This window comes from Orbicella faveolata, unplaced genomic scaffold, assembly GCF_042242905.1.
Source record: "Orbicella faveolata isolate gen_17 unplaced genomic scaffold, um_ofav_v1 contig_35, whole genome shotgun sequence".
Lineage (NCBI taxonomy): Eukaryota > Metazoa > Cnidaria > Anthozoa > Scleractinia > Merulinidae > Orbicella > Orbicella faveolata.
This window is the reverse complement of record NW_028301564.1, coordinates 3597157-3621407: the sequence shown is the minus strand read 5'-3', so window position 1 is coordinate 3621407 and position 24251 is coordinate 3597157. Positions and strand designations below refer to the sequence as shown.

The following is a 24251-nucleotide window of genomic DNA, read 5'->3' as shown; positions in this document are numbered from 1 at the left end:
AAATAACGCCAGGCACTCGATGAAACTGAACTGTCAAAACTATTTCTGCAGTTTAAGAAATTATGGTACCACGATGGTTTGTGTTTATCGCTAAAACTAGTAGACATCATTGAATTAAGACAATGCATCGTAGACTTTTAGCTGGATGATAATTTTGTGGTTAAAAATAACTCGGCGCTTCGGGCAACGAGAGATGATGGTTGAAAAAGATTTAAACTAAATGGACGAGCAGAAAATAATAGCCCGCGTTTTTAGCAAATATTCGCACACGACTGTCCGCAGGCGAGTTCGCGCGTTATTCTGTTGCAAATTGAATTTTAGCAGTATACCAAAATTAAAACCGTGTCCCATTTGCATCTTGTCAAAGCTTTCAGCTCAAGGGTGCTGTCATTTCTAAGCTGAATAAATTGTGTGTTTGTGTCGGGTATTTTAGCTTTCAGAGAACAGACTTTGGCAGGTGTTCGCAGTTCTTCACCACTCAAAAATCGAGTATGTCGTTAACTTTTGTCAAAGTCAAGTGACTGCCCGTTAGCATGTTTTTTTTGCTGGGTTATTTGCTGTTTGTTGTTTTTGCTGCGCACTTGATACGAAAATAAAGTTATTTATCCATTCCAGCACAGCAGACATATTTTTTCTGCCCTCCTCAGTAAGACCACTATTAAACACTCTTATACACTGTTGTAAAGACAAACTTTGACTCTACCTGCACTCCAATATTTTTGTTAATTCTACACACACACCGAGACAAATAAGCAAGTTGGATCAAGGTGACAGACAGTTGTTCATCTTGCTTGCCGTTCTACAGTTATTTGCGTTATTGGAGAATTAAGAAAAAGCCCATTTCAACTCAACTTTGAGGGAAATTTACTGCTATTTGAGACGGAAAGGATTTTCGACCACCAAAATTCCAAGCGAAAGCTAAACGCGGTGGGTTTCCTAATTATTTTTAACGATCAAAATTCGGACAAGCAGCCAAGTGTAAATTGCGTTCGGCAGGTGGTATTTTGTATGTTTAGCTCTTGCTTTAATGGCTTTTCTCAAACTCTGTCCCACATATAAAACAGAAGCTCACACTCTTTCAAGTTATTTACACCCACGAAATAAATTTAGACCGCATGTTAAAAAAAAATCGAAGCCGACAAAAAATGCAATAGTCAAAGAGCATTTCGTACCTTTTTCGCATATTACTTGTAAGGTTGTGTCATTCAACGATAATTTATTCATAATCACGAAGGGTTTCACGGAATTTTTTTTTGTACTTTGATTTTACCTACATCATTTAGTCGCTCAAGACGTTGTCTACCTTCAAAGTTGATCTTAAATTTCAGGAGTGGTTTTCTCAACATTACTTCAACAAATTATTAAAATGTACTTTTAACAGCCTTAACAGTCAAGTGTCAGTCCTTAACGAGTGTTTAGCAACATAGCGTCTTTGTTTAGTTCGTTAATCATATATCGACGAAAAATTAAGGAACAACGAAATTTCGCGTCGATCTGTGGTGTCGGCTGATTGACAAAAGTATCGAGTATACGCAATGACTTCTTGAACAAAAAAAATGCACCATTTTCGATAGTCATCGGTTTATAGTCAGTGAGGAACTAAAGGTAAATTTTTAATGGCGGTTGTTCAAGCGAAAAACAAGCTTAAAGAATGGCAAGACAAAGGCATACAGGAAAATAGGTCAATAATGTGCCTTTTCAAAACACAACAATAAAGTCGCTATAATATTATGCTTTGAAGGCAGATGTTTCGAAATGAAAAATTCCATATGTCGGCAGTATCCATATTAGCATTACGGAGGATCCACGGGGAAAAAGGGGCTGCGCTGCTTGCATCAAAAGCCTGCGTTGTTTGATACCTGTTTTTGTAAATTCTAGCCGTTGCTCTGTATTGCACACGCTTTTTTTAATTCACCTGGAAAACGGCGACCTTAAATTAAGCTTTTGTTTCGCGCTTTTCAAGACAAATATCTCAAACGCTCTTTTGCCGTTTTATTTTTTCAGTTTAAATAACAGCCCGTCGAATGAAACGGCTTCCTTGTTCCTGAACTGAGATAATGTTGTTAGGCTCCGCATGTTTAGCACAAAAAATTAACATGATAAAAAGGAAAACTATATCGAAAACAAGCACATGGACTACGTAGCAGGACATTTATTAAACGTTAGGCAGTTGAAAAAACAAAAACAGAAGAGCAATAACAAGGAAAGATTGATTGTTTACAACTGCATTTTAAAAAAGGTAAACTGGCCAACTGGTTAATCTTGTTTGTTCAATTAGTTCGCGAAGCGATGCTCGTAAGCTAGAAACCCAAAATGGTTTCTTTTCCACCGCTGGGTGTTTTGTCCTTGTATTCAGGATGACTGGTACAGCGGAAATCCCATGAAAGGGGGAAGTTTTCCTCGATGTAGTTATTCCAATATTTTGAGGTAACCGGCAGGTGCAGTCAATTAGCACCTCTTATGCTCTGTAAAATGGACAAAAAAATGTGCTTGGCCGCCCCCGAACAAAGCGAAATCACATCGAAAAAGAACAAAGAGGAATCACTGACTTTTCACATGGCAACAGAAAATGTTACTTTGAAAAGGACAAACATGAAATCCTTTCTTAGTACACAATAAAATGCGGTACACAATGGAAATCATAGATTAACTTCTATAAGCAAGGTGACTTCAACACTGATCGCGTTGATCTTCGGTTCGAAGAACGCCAGCTAAACTGAACCATTGTTCCTTCGTTATACCAGGAACTTCTATTTATAGTAGGCTGAGAGATTGAGAAAGAAATCTCCGAGGTGGAGTTTATAAAACAAAATGCACGGTATAGATAATAGTTTTGATTCCAGCGAATCAAAATTTTGCCAATAAACTAGGTTCTCAGTCACTGATTTCAGTAGGTTTCTCAAATCGTGCAGAGTCCCTTGATACAATCTTTTGTCCCCAAGTTTCACGGCGGGTTTAAATCAGTGTTCATTAGGATAATGGAAGCATGCTATTTGTGAGTCTATTCTTCAGAGTGAAGTATCAACATTACACCTGCAACATGCCTTAAAAAGACAAAACGACTCTAAGTTGTGACTGTGATGTTCAATGTATTCGACCTGTCATTATTTGAAATCTGGCCGCGCTTACGGTGAAAGATGTCACTGATAAATCTGAAGTCAAGGAAGTTAAAAACACCAAATTGCGCTTTGCCACGCGAAAGTGAGAAATGCAAAGAAAACATTTGAAAGTGGACTAAGGTACGAGCCAGATTCTACGATAGGTGTCACTTAGAAGTTAAACAGTTTCACAAGTTTGCGTGCGTGAGAGAGGGTGAGAGTGCGATTTCTGACAGCACGCAATTTTCACCTCTCAGATTTGCTGGCAGATCAAAAGAGAGTTTAACATGTCATACTTTCAGCTAGTCCTTTTTGTGGGCCACCCACTGAAAGCGATGAACAGGAAAATAATGGAGAAATAAAATATGAAACAGAAAAGTGTTTGGTTGAGTTTATGGGTGCTTACCAACTCTCAGAATGAACCGTTTGGGATCACCGTTGAATAATGGCAATGCTTTTTTTCCAAATCAGCAAACCAACCGAACGAGATGGCGCTTACCATTTACAACTCGATTTCCCGTAATTGTTTCGGCTGATGAGAGACTGGAAACTGGAAAATTTAGCAAATGGTAAGGAAGATCATCTCTGGAGGTAGTCAACAATTTCCGAACAGATTTTCTTAAAAATTACAGTTCCCTTTGACTTTCAACCGGAATTTCCGGATTTTCTGGCTGAATGGTAAGCAATCTACTGTATATTATATCATATTATTATTATTATTATATGCTGTGAGGTTTTTTTTTGACGGTTTTAAATTGCGGTCTGAAAACCGACGCAGGATTCTGTTGTCCGTTTTTCGTTTTCCATGCATTTTGCTATCGCGCATTCTTTTACCCAGAGCTCCTTTGTCTTCTTGGTTTCACGTGACCGAAAGAAGCAAAACCTCCTCGGTCCCAGGTTTCCCGAATAGTGAAAAAAGCGGCCTTCCTTTGACGGAGCACGAGTTTGCTACGATTGGAATACCGACAGCCAATCATATGTTCCTATAGCTATGGCCGCTTCCAACCACAAAAGCAAGCAATCAAACAAGTGCGACTAACATCACTGAAATTTCCCCTTGCAAGTCTTCACTTTCTCCTGTAGATATACGGTTTGGGCAAACGGTGATGCAAAGACACTAACAAGAAACAAATTTTAAATGTTTGAGTAGGTTTTTAAACACCTAAAATCTCAGGCATTACACAGGGCTATGGACGAGTATGAAACCTTTTAGTATGAATCTACTAGCGTTCTATCTCGAATGTCGTTCTCTGATTGGCTACGTTACTATGTATCTCTTCTGTTGTAGATTGCGAGTGTGCGGTTGTTAGCAAAATGGCGGCCGCTATGTCTATGAAGGATATTTGAATAATTTACTTTCAACTTAAAAGTTTTAAACGACTAGTAGATTAGTAGTAGGCCACCAACTGAAGGAACGTTGACGATTAAAAGGATGAAAAAACTTCATATTTTTATGTTTGGAAATTTATTATTTCAATATATCTTCCTTCAGCATTTTGCCATTGTCCATGATGAGCTTAGCAAAGAGCGCATCTCGCAGGCAAGCAAAAGCACTGCTGAGGAAAAAGAGTGTTACTTTGAAATACAAATAAGAAGCCTAGCTGTGAATTGCAGACACATAAAAGACACAATAAAGATGGCAGACACGATAAAGACAGCCGCGACAAAAACAAACCACAAGACCTTATCAAGAGAGGACGAAGGATAACAATTAATTCCCCATATGCGCCTTACTCCTAAAGTAATCCTTTTCAGATTATTTCAGACCACTCCCAGTCATCCCAAGGGGGTCTAGAAAACATCCAATCATGTGATGCGGATTTTGCTCACGTGGGCAGTCCAAGCGGCTTTACACGCGTTTTAATCCTGCACGAAAACATCCACGCAACACGCGTGGTAACAATATCTGCTGAAGAACTGGGTACCATGTATAACAATAACTTGAGAAGGATTACCTTGGGAATAAGCCTTATATGGGGATAAACACTCTCTCACTCTTCATCCTCTCCTGACCATATTCACAATAGCCGCCATAATGTTTTTCAAGTTATCGTGCTAATTAGCCATGCGGTCTCGCAGGGGGATAACGTTGGAAAAAAGACAGTTCTCGGAAAATTGCCTTGTCCCAATAGTGAGGCATTTCTGTCAAAATCTTTTTTGAGAGCCAAATTATGGAGTGCTGATTCCATTCTGCTACGTTGATATTATCTGAAATAATAGAAACCAGGTAAAATTTGCTGATTTTAACTTATTTGCCCCCTCAGAAATCATGCGCAAAATTATCACGTCAAAACAAACACGGCGGCTATCGTAAATAAAGTAAAACAAAAAAGGAAATCAAGAAAATTTTAAAATAAGGCACACCAATGAGAACACGAGCCCGGGTAACCGTTCGATTTGGTACAATCCTACAAGGTATAAAATCCTAACTACATCAATTATAAGCCAAGGAGTTGGTGACGTCACTTGGTGCGTCAATAACTCCTTTTTTGGAGGCAAAGAAATGTTTCTAACAAGCTGATTGGTCTAAGAAGATAACCTTGAATACTTTGAGTTGGTTTCTTTGGGTTTTGTTTTTAAAACATCAAGGAAAAAGGTAAGACTTAATGTCTGTTAGTAAGAAAATATTTTGTCTAGTTCCAAGTTGCTGTAAATCAGTAAAAATTTGTTGACGTAATAACCTTTAAAAACACCTTTTGAGGTATTATAAAAAAAAACCGGTTATTTAAAAAGAAATTTCTGTTTAAAAGAATTCTATGAAAATGCAAATCGTAGAAAAAGAGGAAAGCAGAGAGACACTACTTGAAAAAGGTGGGCGAGTCAGCCATGCAGCCATGCCTGCTATGGTCACATGCCAATGGCCATCGTCCAGGCTGGGTCAGTTATCACGTGATCTAAACTGGGCAATGCACTGTTTGCTTGAGACTGGGCTCCAAGCTGAACTGGGGGTTCTTTGTTCTCCTGTTATGTAAAAACCGAAAAAATAAATGTAAATAGCACACCATGATTTGAAAATCAAGATGCTTTTCAATGCTAGTGATAAGGATTTACCAAACTTATAGTTTGACTCTTCAATAAACTAACTTGAATTTTTTCTAACTCACATTGCTCTATTTGTTGCTCATTTTGCATTAAAGAAAGAGGAAAATGAAAACATAATTTCCCGCTTTTATATTCTTCATTCTATTTGTAAACTGTGAATTTTGGTATCACCTAGGGCAGTCAGCGTGGTGGATCCAGACCTTGAGCTAAGGGGGGAGGGGGGTTGTGCTTGCCCTACCAGCTTTTCTTCCTTCTGCGAGTTTTTTTTACCCAAAATAAGGGGGGGGGGGGGGGGGGCCAGGCCCCTCCCCTAGATCTGCCACTGTTCAGGACAGAACATCAATATTTTTTCTGATCAACATATCAGGCATGGAATTCATTAGATTTCTTCATAGAGGAAAGCATTCAATAACTTACAATGTCTTTATCATAGTCCTTGTTTACCTGTTTTAGAAAGGTACAGTATCTTTGAGACGACAAGTAAGGCTTGTGCCACACTCAGATAAATCTCCTTTAGGGAACAATTCCAATTTTTCAAGGAGTGTACTCTCCTTCAACATGCGAGTCAGTCCCAGGACAGGAAGCTTTTAAATGGAATATACTATTTACCTGAAATATAACATTTACCTGAAGCATCTGGAGCAAGAAGTCATCCTGCATTGTTGGAGCTTGCAGTCTTCCTGGCACAATCTGGTTTGACCAGTGCTGTGACAAGACAACCTGCTTAAGTCAGAGACAGAAGCTTTACTCAGCACTTGTAAAAAAAAGTTAATGCTACTAATTTTTATTTACTAGTCTGACACATGGGAGTTTTCTCGTTCCTTAAAGATTTGATTTCTTCGTCACACCAAGGTATTATTTTTACCTTTCACATGTGAAGTTAAAGTTGAATTTGCCTTTTTTCACACAGAAAATAACATTTTCTTGAGTACAATTCATTAAAATGGTTGTCTAGTTAATTTGAACATTTTTGTTTACAGTCCTGACCTCAGTTAACGTGACTACTGTTTTCAGTGCTTTTAAAATTACTAACAATCTGAGATGTCTTAGATTTGAATGTTTCATTGATATCCCATAGAATAAAAAGAACATTACGCTTGGAGACACGAATTTTATCTTCTCACAAGTGCTGATGGCATACGTCACTTGTTTGCTTCTTCCCTCACTTTATTTACTAGTCTGACACATGGAATTTTCCTTGTTCTTTAAAGATTTGATTTCTTTGTGACATGAAGATACTATTTTAACCTTTCACATTTGAAGTTAAAGTTGAATTTCTCTTTTCACACAGAAAATAACATTTGCTGCTAAAAATAACTTTGTTTGCTGAGCTCATTCCCAAAAAATACCATCAGCACTCAATAATAAAACTGATATCCCCAGAGTCATGAAATGTTCTCTGTATTCGTCCAAAACAAATTGAAAATCACAGACAATATCATACTAATCTTATATTTAAGATTATTTTTAATATATTGCTAATGTCATTGTTCACATGTTCATCATGTGGGTACGAGCGAAATATTACAACAATCCCAATTTTTTTACAGGGAGGGTTTCACCGTTCAGCATATGTACGTCTGTATTATTAATTTGCCTGTGCATGCTTTTTGACAAAGGTCCAGTTTTTCGTTGTTTATGGACCAATCGTAAGCAAGTTACCTAATTTTGCATACAAGTAGCCAAAAGGGTCAAAAGGGTCATAAGGGTCAACACTAAATTCAATGGTTGACAACCTTGGTAAAATTGACTGAAATCTTCTGAGAATTTTGGTCATCTGTCATTCTGCCACGAATAACTATAGCACACGATTACTGAAGTACATGGGGTTTTTAAAGCAATAACATTGATAAGAAGCAGAAAAAGTATTTCGATTTAGGGACATGCGCTGAACCATGAAATCCTCCCTTTAACAAACCTTTTATGTTTACAGTTCTGAAACAGGTTTGAATTCACGATTTGCCCAGCTTTGTTCAATGTGTCTTTGTTTAAACACATACTGTGAATTAAGTGTAAATCAATAAATATATGAATTTCAAAGATACTGTTGTAGTTTAGTTTAACTTTTGTGCTGAGAAACCTTGGGCTGAGAAAATTTTCTGTTCATAGCTAATATGACCAAAAAAATGTTCATATCTAGTACGAACAGAAATCTGTTTTGCTGTTCATAAAACCTAAAATTTTGGCCATGGGTTACTTGAGAAACTGTCAAATATCATTTTAGCTTAAGCTATTTAGATCACTTACCTGACTTGTTTGAGGATCTGGTGCAGACATCTGTGTAGTCGTAATCTGACAACTAGTTGGCAGTGAAAATGCCTGGCTAAAGTTTGTGACAGGAAAACTCATTTGACTTTGGTGTGCCATTCCTACAACAGTTGAAAGGTTTCCTCCAGTTGTTGGTGGTGTTGATGAACTTGACAACATCAAACTTTGAAAAGATGGCCCCCTTTGTTCGGCTTGGGAGGCGATGTTTGCACTTGGGAAGATAACCTTCTGGATTGCTTGGTATGGCAGTGGATTCTGCGGCAATCTAGTGTGAACATTCTGTTGCTTAATAAAGCCAGGAGCTGACCTGGGCTGATTGAAAGAACTCACGACAGATGTTGCAACCTTCCTTTGAGGTCCAAGGGAGAGGTCTTTCACAGAGTCAATCACAGCTACACCTGAATTACTAACACTGTTCAACACATTCTGTTGGTAACTACATGTAAACACTTTATCTATTTTAGGAACATGCTGAATTGCCATGGTTACTGGCTGCATGGGAGCCATTTGATGCGAAACTTTATAAGGGTTTTGACCAACATAGCCTCCGCTACTCTTTGCCAAAAAAGGTGAAATGCTAACTCCTGTGCATAAAGTTCTTGCTACTAAATCTGATGAAGAAGGTGTTGATATATTTGCCATGCTCCCTGAAAAAGAAAGATTGTTTCCAACATGCACATCCTTTGAAGATGAACTTTTACTTGGACTTTTCTTATTGTGGTTTGTTTTCCCAGAGTTCTTGGAAGTTTTCGTTGTCTTGGAAGTAGCCTTCTCTGTGACGTGGCAATCTTTTGCTTCACCGATGAGTGTTGCAGATGAGTCTAAAAGATAATGTTCTCCTTAAAGGGATATTACAAATAACATAGCCCTCAATCTGGACCTCATTCTAGGCTCTGTTAAAAAATTTATAGGCATCTGTATATTCAAAACCTTCCTGTGAGACACAATACCAAACTAGCATAACTTTGAAAATGCCAAGACACTGCAGCCAGGATAGATCATAGTAGAACATAATTTAAGTCATTCTCTGGCTAAAAATATTTTAAACCACAAGTCAAGCTTGCTCATCATTTCACCATTTAAGCAATTTAGACAGTTGAAAGCAGGTGTTTTAAAATACTTTTAGCAAGAGAATGTCTCAAGTTTTACTTAACATATAATATGCTAATTTAGAAAACAGTCCTAAGGAAATACGTGTGCCGATCGGTTAAAAATCGTGCTTCTATAACTCAATGGAAACACAGAACTAGCACAAGCTGTTTGATTCAATTTAATACATTTTTGTAACTTTGTGGTGAGGTTTTCTGCTTATATTGTATTGCCTTCTGTTTTGAGTTTGATTAATCTCAAACCAAACAAAACACAAGTTTTGGAGTGAGAAAATTTTTTATACAAGAAAAATTTATACTTCAGTTAACTTTTTGTCCAGGGTTAGCGTTAACTAACTTCCAAACAACACGGCACTGATTACAACAAGTTAACCTAGCTTGAGCCCGCTATCCAATTGAAAACCAGTGCTTCCAGGTGAGCAGTCAACTTCAAACTATACACATGATCTCGATGAGCTCTAAACTTGAGCCTGTGATATGGTCATGTGATACTGGTCAGTGGATACCTGATTTTGACAGGTGTCAATTGACCATAATATGGATGTCTAATATCAAAGAAATACGTTATAAATCAAGGCTACATGTCTTGGTCAACCTATTGGCTGGAGTATGGCCACCATGTTGTGCAACCCCATGGTCGTCTAATGTGTATATGTCCATGAGTAATACCGCTAGCCATGATAACCATGAGAAAGTCAACTCATGGGTTTCCTTTTCTTTCCTAAATGAGCATGGTGCTCAGCTTGGTGGCCCTTAATTTTCATAAGCACTGAATAAAACCCAGAAAAGCCAGAAGAAGAAAAAATGATGAAATCTAGAGAATTTCAATTTTGCCTGGAGGTACCTCTTATCACTTCCCATCCCCCCCCCCCCCTACCTCTCCACCAAAAAAAAAATAAACAACCACATAATAAAAATAAGGTCAGCTGGCTTAATAAATAAACATCACAGATTCCACTCTGCCCCCCGAAAAATTTCAGAAGAACAGTATTACTAAGTGTGAAACTGCATGCTCTACGCATTTTCCAGGAGACCAGTGATTAAACAAGCAGGTATTTTACCTTGGTCTGTAGGCTCCTTGGGTGGTTCTTGTTCCTTCTTGACTTTTCTCTCTTGCATTTCTTTGATTTTGTTTTCTTTCACTTTCTTTTGGTGGGCTTTTAATGCCTGGATGACTTTCTCAGATTGCAACAATTCCTTTAAAAATGTATTGTTTATCAAATTACAAAAAATTTACAGCAGTATATCTACTCCTTTAATACCCTACCCTCCCCCCCTCCCCACCTCACATTCCTTTTAAAAGTGATTACAAGCTCCATCCTTTATGAATGCAAATACAATGGAATTCCAATTTTTTGAACCTCCAAGGGAAACAAAAATTGGTTCGAAAAATCAAAGAGTTAGAGAAATTGGGGGTAAATATACAGTGTTTGACTGAGGAGGGGAAACAACTTTTGGTTCAAGTTATCAAGAGGTTTGAAAATTGAGGGTTTGAGAAATCGGAATTCCACTGTATCACGATGTAAATAATCCACGACCAATCCTGTTATTCATACCTCCACCTTAAACAGGGGTTTCATTAAGGAATGGGCACCTGGCAAATTGAGCGGCTTTGAAGATGATTTAGCCCACTCCATTCGACTATTCATAAACCTCTCCATAAGTCTCTAAAATGTTCAATAAACTATCATCACCTAGTTAACAATTTCTCCACTAAATCTCACCAGTTGTTTTTCAGCCAGCACTTGTTGAAGCATGCTGGCATACTTTTGTTCCATCAGACACTTTTCCTCTGCAAGTTGACTCTCAATAGACTCACTTTGCATTTCCTGAACAAAAGGATGATTACAATGATAAATTGACCTGCCTTCTATGTTAATGTGTTTTACACTAACTGTAGGTTGTATATTTGTGTGATTGTTCAGGAGAGGTTAGTTCTCAACATAACTGTAGTTGCAGGTGATACACTTTTTGAAAACCTGAGCCAAAGTTGAGGGTGGTACAGGGGGAATCTCTTGCATGGTTCACGAACGGAAATAAAAATCACGGGAAATAAGCAAGTGAGATAAGCCTTTTAATTGCTCTTTTTTTGAGCCACGAAAACATCAGGACAGCTTTCAAACCAGTACAAACATTGGGAAATGTTTTCAAAAAGCCCAAAGACCGGCCGACAAAAGCGCAATTAAAAGGCATTGTGTACAAAGTGACCTGTAGGACATGTTCTTTCACATATGTCGGGGAAAGCAGAAGAAATTGGAAATCTCGGGGGGCCAAACACAAGCCCGGAACCAATGGAAATGGCAATTCCGCAATTAAACAGCATGCGGAAATGGGCCACGCTATACATCCTAGTTACGCCAACATTCTTGAAACAGGTGTGAGCAGCAAGAACAAAAGACTGTTTCTGGAATCCTTGCACTCTTTCTTAGACAAAAAACTCCATAAATGAAAGAGCACCCTTCCCAAGGGTTTATGCGTCACTGGTTGCCTCCCTAGGGGGCAACGAACAATAACATCCCAGCTTACTAAAATTCTGTGAATCGCGCAAAATCATCATTCTCTGAAGAAGACCGCAGAAAGCGGTCAAAAATTTAGAGACAATTTTACTCTTTTTTTTAGATCTGTTTAAACTGTTTTTTTCAAAGAACTATGAGCACAGATCGCTCCAACAGTTTTATTTAACATTCTCATGTATGGAACTAAATGCATCAATTTTGATAATTATACAAAAATATTTGCCGGGGATATTTAAATACATAAATGCATTATCATCAGCACTTGTAAATTAGGTAGTTCACCACTACATGTCTACTTATGGAGCAATAGAGGGCTTGGGGTTCAAGAAAAGGTGTACTTTAGTTACTACAGTTGAAACTCTATACAACAGCCACCTTCAGTACAGGGGAAAGTGGCTGACGCAGAAAGGTGGCCGTTAAGGGGAGATAAGGTTGTAATATGACACTATGTATTGATTAAACAGAAACCAAACAGTAACAGAGGTCAATGACATGTGGCATGGATCAAGTTTGGTAACCTTTTACAAAATAAATGGGGTTTTGTATGTACCGTTTGCCAGTCATGGATTAACTGACCATTGTCCAGAGGTTATTTTACCAAGTTGGAACCAGGCTTTTAGCCAGGATTTGAAAAGTGGGCGACAAAAATGCACTACAGGGCTTGCTGAAATGAACAATTATAAGTCAACATATGAAAAAATAAAACAATTTTCTCTAATAAGTGGCAGTCCACAGGACGCCTGGCACCCATCTGGCTAAGAGCCGGGTTAGAATGCACTTAGGTGACTGTTGCCATTGTCGGGAGGTTAAAATAAGAGTGAACATATGGGCTGACTGCCAGGATAGGAAAAAAATGGTCATAGTAAGGACATGGCCATAAGTGGAGGGTCTACTGTAATAAAATTCATCCTCATGAAGATTCAACATCAAGAAAGAAAAGCATGACAACCTACCTTGAAGAACAGATAAATAAGAAACTTTTTACTTTGCATTTTTGACAATGATTTTAACTGATTTGCCATATAATTGGTATGAGGGTCGTACATGTATGGGGGAAATGTTGGTCTCTTTCTTGTACACCCCTAGTATAAAATATTACTTTAATATTATTTATTTATTTGCATTGTTTCCTATTGCTTTTGTGAAAGTTCAACTGTAGTTACCCACCAGTTGTGATTGAAAAAAGATTTCTACTTAACACCAAACTGTTTTCTTAAGTACAATGCTTTGCAAAAGCCTTTCAGCAAAATTGTTTTTGAGCAGTCTATCTTAGCAGTCTGCTTCCCCAAAATTCGGACCCCTTTGGGAACCAATCAGAAATCTCTTTTTCAAAGCAGGCCAATTTGCCATGTAATAAAAAAAACATTACAAGACTTGGGTAAACAAATTGTATATTAACTTATCACACAAAGATCATGATTATTTGACCACATATACCCACTAAAGCCTTTTTGGAACAAAAGCTGATACAACAGAAAAAAACTTTTCTGATGGCAATACGTTATTTTTGGCCATGCGAGGCAAAAAACGGATCATTGCCTAAATACACATAATTGTCTCAAGTTGACAACGAAGTAATCTTGTTTATGTTAATCAGTGCGCAATGGAAATTTGTACGAAGTGATCGCTTTAAAGGAACATATGCCCTTGTTAGCGACTATCGCTCTCAGAATCAAATGAGTTGTCTCCTTTTCATGCTCAGAGAATTAAAATTCATGACAGAAAAAGACCGAACTTTACGAGCACAAAAGCGTGATTAAAGATCACTTTGGAAAATTATTTAAATTCCAGATTAACGCATGTAAGGATATTATTTCAACATTTCGTGTTATTGCTGCGGTTGGGAAATGCTGCGCAAATATACTTCCAGGATTGATTAGTGTTTTAATGAACTTTAGAAGCGAAACCTGTTAAATACACCATTGAATTGAAATCGGTGTTAAAACAATGTGAAATGAAAAATGGAAATAAGCTTCACAAAGACATGTGACTTGTGTCGAGGGAGAAGTTGCTTTTTGTCGAAATCCAAAATCACAAGCTCTGAACAATACATAATTGATGACTCTTGAAATATTTAAACACTTTTATGCTACTCACGTCTGATCCCTGCGCTCTTCGCTTTTTCTTCTTGTAATTTTGTTTGTACCTATTGTTCCTATGCTTGCGACACAGGGCTGTCCTTGATCCCACCGTGTTTTCATGGCATCCTTCTATTTGGCAAGTTTTCGACGATTTTCGGGCCGCATCCAACACTGTACCGTCCATTCTTGAGTTGTGGTTCCAAATTCCGCGAAATCCGTTGTTCTGCAAGCGATTTATGAGCGCAGTTTCCAACACGTGGTTAGAATGAATGAAATCTGGGCCATGTTTGAAGACTGCGCACTAAATGAACCACAGGTTCGCAGCAACGACCGAAAAAGAATTCGAGCTGGACCAAGCGTCAGGAGAGTCTTTTAAATCTCTGCGGCTAATTAAATGATGCAAAACGTAACACTAACTCCTATTTTCGCGGAAAGAGGTTCGAAATTTTGGGGCTTCAACTCAACAAAGGAAAAACTCTCATGCAAATGAATGAATGAAATTGCCTCGTTTCAAACAAAACACTTTGATTAGTTCGAAGAGTTTTTGTTGATTTTTCCAATGAAATTCTGCATCGGTGTTATATGTCGTGGTTTCGCTTTAACGTAACTGCAAAAAACCGAAAGCCAGAGTTCAAAATGGCAGATAAACAGGAAAAAATGATAATTCGAACGCTGCGCGATCGACGGTGCGTTCGCTTGCTTCGTTTCCCGCTAAAACGACAACAAATAAACCGGAAGTAAACCTGATCTTGGAAACGAGGTCGACCGAAATCACTTCCGTTCAGCGAAAAAAAGGAATCCCCCGTTTAGGTTTGAGAGGAACTGAATTAACAAGAAAGGTTTTCGATGCTGTTTCCATTTATGTACCCTTTCCTTGTACAAATGACTTCCTCCAGAGCAAAAAATTTATTCTCCCAAACAAATGTTAGTTCCGGTAGTGCTGTGACTCGCGAACAGCTAATCGGCTCAAAGAAGCGTTTGGTTCGAATAATAATTTCGAACAAAACACTCGCTCCCTTGGAATCGACAGGCAGGAAGCGAATTCGTTTAAAGATAGGATTTGGCTGCGACATTTTTATGTCGTTACGTAGTATCTGGGAAAATTTGTGGCTTCCCTAAATGAAAATAATCACTTTGCCCCTTAAAAACCGGAAAAATTGGGGGTAGTTAGCACTTTTGTACGCCCTTTGTCTAACGCCCAACTGAGCAATTCAACCTTCAATGTTAACGTTATTAGTCCTAACAACTCGAATAGTTTACAATCTTGGATCAGGTAACCGAAGCTTCAAGTTTTGCAATCCTGTCTACAACGTTTCGTTCCAACAAATCCAGTCACATGAAACCAACAATTCAGTACCTAATACGGACATACGCTGAAACAACTGTAACAGACCTCAACCTTCAATTATACGCCTCACTGAAGCATCTCTGTGGAAATAAATCAACTGGCTCGAAAGTGGTGTGTCGTGCAGCTCAGAATGACGTCATCTTCATTTTCCCCGTCACCACGAGGAACATTTAGTTCACTTTCATCATTTATTGGATTAAAATAAAAGGTTCTGAAAGAGAGTTTAAACCGCCTTCCACGATGACTGTTATATTGGATGAGCAAAAATAAATATATAAATAAAAAAAAAGTAACATACTGCAGAGCAATGTGAATTCGTTTCAAAACAAAAGAAATAAACATTTTTGCTTAATAATCTAACTATTATGAAGCACGGTTATCATGCTGTGCAAGGTGGTTTTAATTTCTCTTTCGAGAACTTATCCCGGGAATAATCTTTTTGAGTAGTTTTTCCTGTTGTGCGGTTGTTAGTTTCAAAACAAAATTTCCATTTCTTATTATAAAACTTTTAAGTTTTATAATAAGAAATGGAAATTTTGTGATTAAAATCATCAACTTGTGCAAGGGTAAACTCAATGCAAGAATGGGCTGAGCTAACCAGCAAGGCTAGTCGATCAAGGCGAATTATATCTAAATTTCCCAGCTCAATATTTGAAGATTGCGGAGAGTGCCACTAACGTTCACCCATCCACATGATCCAGGGACCACGGTCCTCCCGCGCGGAGGAGCTTGCGAGTGGGATCGTGGGTGTTCTCCGCGATCCTCCGAGAACTCCAGCGAGTTGTAAATGAGGGTGGGCTTAGATGCCAAGTCTGTGAAGATAACTTTTTACCCTCATTGGTTTGTCTTTTACCGTGACATGACATTAGCTTTACTGAACCACGAGGGACGGGGAGGGGGAGGGGTGGGGGGCGAGGGGGCTAGACAAGAAGTTATCCATGGTAATGGCCCTGTCAATTCCAAGCCCCTGGCCCTGCATTCCAAATGTTTGCCCCTGTGGGTTTGAGAGTGAAGCTCGGGTCCGTTGAATGAAGCGCGGGACTCCAAAGAGGTCCCCATCAACTCAGTTTTTATACGCTTTTTTTTGTTGAGGGAAATTAAAAATTTTAAAAAATAAACAAAGAAGAATGTACGTATTTTAAAAAGTGAAAGATCAAATTGCCTTTGACAATGCCCCACCCCCGGGCTGGGCAGGAAATGGTGTCAAATGCCTGCGAATGGAAGAGCTTAGAATCAACGAACGGTAGTTCTTTGCACGGAATCTAAGTTTATTTATACATGGGCGAATATCTTGGTGTTATATAACTTATAACTTCAGCAATGAACGTAAGCATCGAAACAAAAGCACAGTAAACATTAGATTACCAATAACTTTTCAGTACGCGCGATGCAAAGTTCCAAGTATTAGAGTGACGTGGCGTGACTAAATATGCTCGCCTGGCTCCCTTACGAACCATCGCAGTTAAAAAACTCTGGCTAGCTAGAAACGATCAAGGTTTTTAAGACATCCAGACTCAGGTTGGAAGGACTGCCCACAAACCACGCAAAATGTTGTCATGAAAGTGTTTGATCTAACCCCAACTTCTCTCTCAACACTTTGCGTGACGTTTCGGCCAGCTCGTTGTCTAGACAGTTTTTGGGACAAGTGTGATCCCTGCATGCCGTAAAAACAATATGAGAATTGTTGATCGACGTAGAATTCTTTGCGCTTCTTGATAAATCTTGACTTCCTGGTCAATACGGGATGTCTGAAAAAGGGAAAAGTTGGAAGGGAAGAACAACTTTCTCGGTTTTGTGACACAATGTCAATAATATAAACTTTAAGTGGGCGGCTGAGCTAAGTTTATAAGTTCGATTGTTTTTTCCTCAATTACTTGGTGAAAAGAGTGGCATCCCGCTGGTCATGGAAGAATTTTTAAAGAGCTCATAAAAAACCGCGCTGTATGCGAAAATGAAACGTTTAAGGCTTTTTCATCTAACACCGGAACTCGAATGTACACTGCCACGCTGGTAACTCGTGACAGGGCAATAACAAAGGCGGGCATTCTTGCGTTAACTTCAACTTCCGCTTCCGGGATTTTCTTTCGGAGTAGAGAAGACATATTTAGACTATGACGGTACTTCCCCCTTTTGGCTTTGATAAAAAAATTGACGTTTGCATAGGGGTTATTATTGCCCCGAGTTATTCAAACTGCCACTCTACCTCAGACAGCAGAGCTTGAAGGCGGAAAAATTTAAATCGTATATTGTCAGGCTGCGAGACCGAAAACTTAGAGACCTGAGAGACAGACGAGATGACAGCACAAGAAAATGCCCCAACTCAAACTTTGAGTTACAAAAGTCTAGAAATCCTTCTTATTGTGTCAGTGACTGTAAATTTCTGCGTGTCATGGAGTGTTATTTTGCCAAAAATGTGCCGAACTGTTCTGCGAGGTTTTGGACGTAAGCGAGAACAAGAAATCGAGGAACGAGCCGATGATATGCCGTCCTTCTGTCGGCGATTGTAAGTATATTTTGTTTATAGAGAAATATTTCAGAGGAGAAATGAGAAGCTTACTTAAGAAATCCATTCAGAATTAAAGAAGTATTGAGTCTTATGTACAACAAAAGATTTAACAGCTCAGCACGTTGAATAGCTAGATCTCTGTTCGCACTTCCGGTCTTTACGATTGTTCGCTGAACTAAGCAGTACATAAGACAGCTTAGCGTTAAAGGTAATGTTTTGAAGTTGTTAACACGACCGAGCAAAACTATCAAGAGCTTAGACTGTTCTCTATCAGTTAAAGTCAAATATGAATCGGCAGTCGATTCAAAACAGGTCACAGAAAATTATTTCGACCGATCTACAGTTCTGTTGAGAAAAGTTTTGTGTATTTTCTTAATTTTCCTTGACAGAACTTTTCAATTTCACGGTACCAGAACAGCAATGTTGCGAATTGAATTTCCAGGTATTTCTAATGCAGCAGGATTACATACTTATGAAGTTTTCTCCAGCAACGCAAGGCAGCCATTTTAAACATATTTAAACAGAAAAAATTTTATCGTCCTGTTTTTAAATTTAATTAAAATTTCATAGAATAATTTCCAAAGATTATTTTTATCTCCTTGCATATTTAATAGTTCAGGGACACTAATTTTTTAACAAGCTGGGAAAAAGGTTACTAGGGTAGTTGAAATGGTTGCTCCAAACAATTTTCGCATCAAAAACTGGCTTTAAAATCCATTTCGTTTGAGATGGTTTTTAATTCGTAAACTTGAGTCCAATTTTGTGGAAAGGCCGAGAGAAATAATGATTTTAGGGGAAAAACACCGTAGTTTTGCGCAATGCAATATAGCTTAATTCTGCTGTCGTCAAAACGCATGTTTCGAAAGCTTGAAAATCTTGCACTCTTCGCTGAAACCCTCTTTCAGTTTCACAGGGGATTTAGAACTTCGTTAGTTTCGTTGCAGTTAGGGGAATTCGCAAAGGTTCAGTGAATTTCTTGAATGGCTGAATTTCAAAACTTCTTGACAGTGAAACATATATTTTAATGCGGTGCACAACATATGTTTTTGGTCATTGGTAACCAAATCATTCCCCTAACAGGAAACGTTTCTGGGTTTTTACTCAGTCAGCAGATGGTCCAATATCATGTTCTTAATTTTTTAATGCTATGCTGTGACAATAAAAAAGGGAATTTGACAGGAAGAGGAGTATGTCGCATCAACTGTAACTTCAGTTCCCATTTATCTGCCTTGTTGCATCATCAGTAACATTATTTATATTGCCAGTGAAAAAATCCCATAAAAAGTTCCCAGTGCTTTTACATTTTATTATATATTTTACAAGCTTCTGCTCTATTTTATTCGTATATTCCCGATTTTGCATTCTCTCTCGTCATTATGTCATATTGTTTTTAAGTAAACGGACTATTTTAAGAGGAATGCTATAATTACTTCATGGCCTTCAACGAAGCATTGTCGCTTTCGACTGACTTATATAACGGTTAATTTTACCCAGTTTCGACTCAGATTTTAGGAAGTTTCGTCATCGGGAAACATGACTGAAGTTTCAGCAAAAGAAGAAGTGAAACCGGTGTGGGAGATTTAACGGAAGACTCAAACTCGCTCTTCAACGCAAAAGTAAACCAACGTACGAACAACTGCCGGCTTTTATGAAATGGCTTGTTAATTTAATGATTCAAAAAGCGACTTTTCTCTTTGCTTGTTACAGCTTTTTCTATGATAAGAGTTGAACTTCGAAGCAAAATTTGTTGGTCGTTATGTAATACTCACTGACAATCAATCTTGCCTGGTACTTGAAAATTTTAAGTTATATTTTCACCATTTTGGTGACGAACGAAGTAAAAAGGAATTCAATATTTCTGACCAAAACATCAAGCTTAAGATATATGGGCCCACGCTTTTACGTATTAGTTTCAAAACCCTCCATAATTTGTTAGAAGTGAAAACTAGTCATTTCAAAGTCTCAGCCCACGAAAAATGGGCTGTATGGCAACATTTCAAATTTTAAAACGCGAACGTCCGATTCTCTCACAGTCGGTGACATTTGAAGGCAATCTTCTCGCTCTTCCTTCGATATATATTCGTTAATACTCTCTTGTTAAAGTTTTCCTCCTCCACCTTTTCCAAATTGTTAGACCTAATGCGTCATTTCAGGCAAATTTCAATCGCTTGACAGGATAAACAGGAAAACTGACATACCATGAACAAAACATATTTCATTCAGCTGAGAAAACGAGACGGTAAATAACTCTTCTATTTACAGACAGAGGAGGGCTTTTATCTTTTATTGGCTCGTTAAACTTGATTTTTCGACACCAGATACGACTTATGACGCATTCATTGGTGTGGGCATAAAGAAAAACACTCATGCTTCTTTGGTCTTCCTGTTCGAATGTGATTTGATCAGGTGCTGGCCAAACTGGGGCTAAAAATGGAAATCAATGTTTTTAAAATAGATAACACGAAAAGCAAGGTCAAAAGTGTAATAAGTGAGATATTATAAATTTCAGTTCAAATAGAAACTAAAAATAAGATAAAAGTTATCCAAAGAACCAGTTACTAGTGATTGGTCGTCATTGTTTTTATGAAGGATGTATTTGTGCCAAGGATATGCTTTTTTCCCAAAGCAAACTTCCAATCGAAGCTGTTAAAACGTTTTTGGACTTCTTTGGCATTGAATCAGTGGCCTTTTGAAGTTTTAAAATAAGGCAACTGATCAAAAATTAGAGTTTACCAAAAAAATGACAACAGGAAAATGTTTTTTTTTAGACATTTACTGACCAACTTTGTTTGACTAGTTATAATATTAAAAAAATTATTTCCTCTAGCTATCATTGATCAAGATAGTAAAGTTGAAACCTTCCCTTCTCATTGCTGGTCTCAAATGTTTTAAGACTAATTGTTTATTTTCTTATTTCCAGCGCTACCAACCTTGTATTTTGTGTGGCATTACCAGCATGCGGAATTGTCCTATTAACGAACTCGGACGTCATTCAGAAACCTTTCTCCGCATTCAACGGCTCGTTTCGCTTGGTGTTTTCCATCGCCTTGGGTCATTACATCTTCAAAACAGCGGAAGTTGTCACTTTCCATCGAGAGATCTTCCACTTCAAGCCCCTCCTTGTCCATCATCTTGTTGCTATGGCAACTTGCATCACGATTCTGCATTACGAACAGAACGCCATCATGGGCGTGATCATGCTGCTTGTCGAGGGAAGTCTGGTATTTGCGGAGAATGAGAGAGAGTATTTCCGCCAAGTGGCCAGTCCTCGAGAGGAATCGAAAATGAGGAAATTTGGATCAGTCGTGGTTTTTCTGCTTGCTATTGCCATAAAAGGAGTCTTCCCAGTCTCTCTCATTGTCATTGCATTCCTGACGTCACTTGACGAACTTTTGAAAATGTCTTACGTTCCTCTGGCCTTCTTCTTTCTAAGCCTGGTCTTCTTCGCCGCCGTCGACTTGTGGTTCTTCAGAGACGCGTGTGCCGAGCTTTCCCGCCAATTTTCCAGGCCCTCTCCTCGTTTAATCATCATACCCCTTCACAACAACTCCATGCCAGCACCACCGACCACTGCTATTAACAACGACGGGCTCAAGAAACTCTTGCTCTCCAGGGATGGCGTACATGGCTCTGTGCAAATTACAGAAAATGCCCTTTGGGATAAAGATTTGAACTTAAGTAAAGATATGCCAGCGATATTACCGCTGGAATCTTCAACACCGGACGAGATTAAAGGACAGCTAGTTATAGAAATGTAATTTATCGAAAGTAAACCTAGCTAGAGTTGGCACAAGTTTCAAGTATTATTGTTTCTATTCGTGAACAGGTTAGACTATATGGCAATGCCGTGTGCACTCGCTGTAATCTTCTATTAAATGGAAGAAAATTCGAATGCTCTGGTGACCAAATAGACCTCAAAGAGGATTTCGCGTACTGCAAAGAGACACTGAACAGTCTAGATAATTTATGGTATTAGTTAAAACTAAACCCGTTTATAAATGATAGAAATCATACGACCGGTAATTTCTTAGGTTGATAAAGCACTCTTGAAGCCATAACGAAAATTACATCGTGTTTACCAGTTTACTAAGGACTAACCAAAGATATCTTTCTATTTAAGACCGTTGTCATGCTTCAAATTAATTAAAAGCATATTAATAATTTATTGACTTTAAATGTTATTATCTAAAATTAAGGTATAACTATTATATAACCGAGAGTTATAAATTTTTATAAGAAAAAAATAACATTATTCAGACAGAGTTGTATGCTTTAGTTATGAATGAAAGTATGGCATGAAATGCTATTTTTCATTTGATCTGTTGTAGCTAGATTACTAGCAAACCAAATCTATCGCCCACTAAGTAATACCATTTTGTGTAATATAAGTTGTTGAATGTCACAATGTTTTACCAACTGTCCAACTGTACAAGTTAGACAGTTGTGGATTGTGGAGGTAATTGTGGAAATACAATGTGTTATTTATTTTAAAAGTATGTCTGACTAGAGACAGCCGCGTTTAATGGGTAGATACTAAACAAAAAACACTACAAATTTTAAAATAAAAAAACAAAATTGAAACCAAACTTTACTGAGTTTATTTCTTGTACCCCAGACGAGAGAAGGGAGAGTCCATGAAAGCTTATGAGCGTCAACATTTCCCCTTAATTTTCTTCTTAATCGGCGAAAAACTATAATTGACGGTATTCTCTAACAACAAAAAATTTTCTAAGAAAGCCAGTTGAAAACCGTGCGGTACCGCGTAGGGTGTTCTATTTCAAATTTTCAAAGTGGCTAAATATTATTCTATTTCTTGGGCTCCATTTTTTAGGTATCTGGAAATAAACGGGATCTAGTTTCCACGAAGTGGTTTTTATCTTAGGGTTGGGTAAAAATAAACTAGAGTCACCTCTTTAAAAATTGAAAGAGGAGTGTGATACCTTAATTCCAAGGATATTTTCCGAAATTTCCACTGAAAATCCCATCACGTTTAAACGGGAATACTCTCATCCCCGGAGGAGGAGGAGGCGGTTTTTCCAACTCTGGTTGGCTATCAGTGTCTTTGGCGCACTTGCTAACGAGAATTGACGAGAATTGACATTATCTGCCAATCAAACACGGAAAAGATCCCTCTTTTACTTCCAAGAAAATTTTGACGACGTTGAGATTCAATGAGAGTTTGAGCTTCAACGGGCCTCGTTCTCTTTTGCCATTGGTCGGGGTGGAAAGGGGATCCCAAGGGGAGGTGGGTGTGGTGGGGAATAGCGGGAATCCATCACTGTTCTCAGTTAAAGGACCAGGCTCCAGCAATATGTAATGCGCACTCTCCGTGCTTCTTCATTACCAGGCCCGGGGTGGAGGAAGGGTGAGGAACGAGTCCCCTAGCTCGAGGCCTACCACATTCCAACGCGTAAGGGACAAGGAAATGAGGGAGTCATCAGGTTAATTACGGTATAGAAGTATTATAAGAAATGAATAAAAAACAAGAGTTTATATTATAAATTTAAAGTGTTTTAAAGCCCCCGCAACACGTCGCAACAAGGTAGCCAAACGCGCGCAACATGCTGCGCCCAACAATGTACGTTGAAATGTTGCGATTGTTTGGCCGGGGCTTAAAAACTGAACGAAGGGAAGATCGCGGTACAGTTCTAAACAATTTGTCGGAATCTTAACTATTCATGTTTTGTTAAATGTCATCGCTTATCTTCGGCTAAAACATAACCACGAATCCATTCCACCTAGGGTAGTAAACTACTGAAAACCTTTTTTACAGCCTTTCCACCTGAGGGTTGAGTCATATTATTGGGTTCTAAGTTGGGTCGAGCAGTTTTTCTTTTGGCTGAATTTGTTCAATTTCATTTTCTTTCACTTCGAAATTCTCGCACAGTCAGCACATTTGTGAATGTTCTTCAAACGAACAGGGGAGAAGTAGAAAGTAACAAGGAAAAAATGATCGATTTGCAATTTGATAAAACGCGTTCCGAAAACCTCTCCAGCGTATGAAACAATGTGTAGAGTTCTAAGGACGACTAGGTCTGAAATAGGATAGAGATTTAATCCAGAGGCTCTGTCTGAAATATGACGAATGAAATATGATTCGTTTAATTTCTCTCTAAGGGGTTTGTTTTGTGTCGTTATTCTCTTAATGATTCCTTCGCTTTTTAACGTTCTTCGGTTTGTGCTCCCCCCCGCACTCCTCATTGAAATGGCCCAAAGCTCCTTGTGGTTGAACAGCTCACTTCAGGAATTCCAAGAGTATGATTTACCAAATAAGTTAAAAGAG

The 24251-nt window shown here is 38.3% G+C and overlaps 2 protein-coding genes across 4 annotated transcripts; one reads left to right on the top strand and one right to left on the bottom strand.

Moving 5' to 3' along the window:
* Positions 1-4546: 4546 nt before the first annotated feature.
* LOC110048675 (uncharacterized) lies at positions 4547-14828 on the bottom strand. 3 transcript variants are annotated; one of them, XM_089273189.1, is made up of 6 exons: positions 14131-14828; positions 11242-11346; positions 10579-10714; positions 8388-9229; positions 6768-6863; positions 4547-6059 (listed from the first exon to the last, which is right to left on the bottom strand). In XM_089273189.1, exons 1-6 carry the CDS (start codon positions 14296-14298, stop codon positions 5946-5948), a joined length of 1461 nt encoding a protein of 486 aa, XP_089129315.1. In that variant the 5' UTR covers positions 14299-14828; the 3' UTR covers positions 4547-5945. The 3 variants fall into 3 exon arrangements, with proteins under 3 accessions (XP_089129315.1, XP_089129316.1, XP_089129317.1); XM_089273190.1 differs by having other exon boundaries at positions 6768-6860; XM_089273191.1 differs by having other exon boundaries at positions 6768-6845.
* Positions 14829-17616: 2788 nt separating this feature from the next.
* Positions 17617-22554, top strand: LOC110048679 (uncharacterized). The gene is made up of 2 exons (XM_020754456.2): positions 17617-17965; positions 20889-22554. Exons 1-2 carry the CDS (start codon positions 17757-17759, stop codon positions 21724-21726), a joined length of 1047 nt encoding a protein of 348 aa, XP_020610115.1. The 5' UTR covers positions 17617-17756; the 3' UTR covers positions 21727-22554.
* Positions 22555-24251: the final 1697 nt, after the last annotated feature.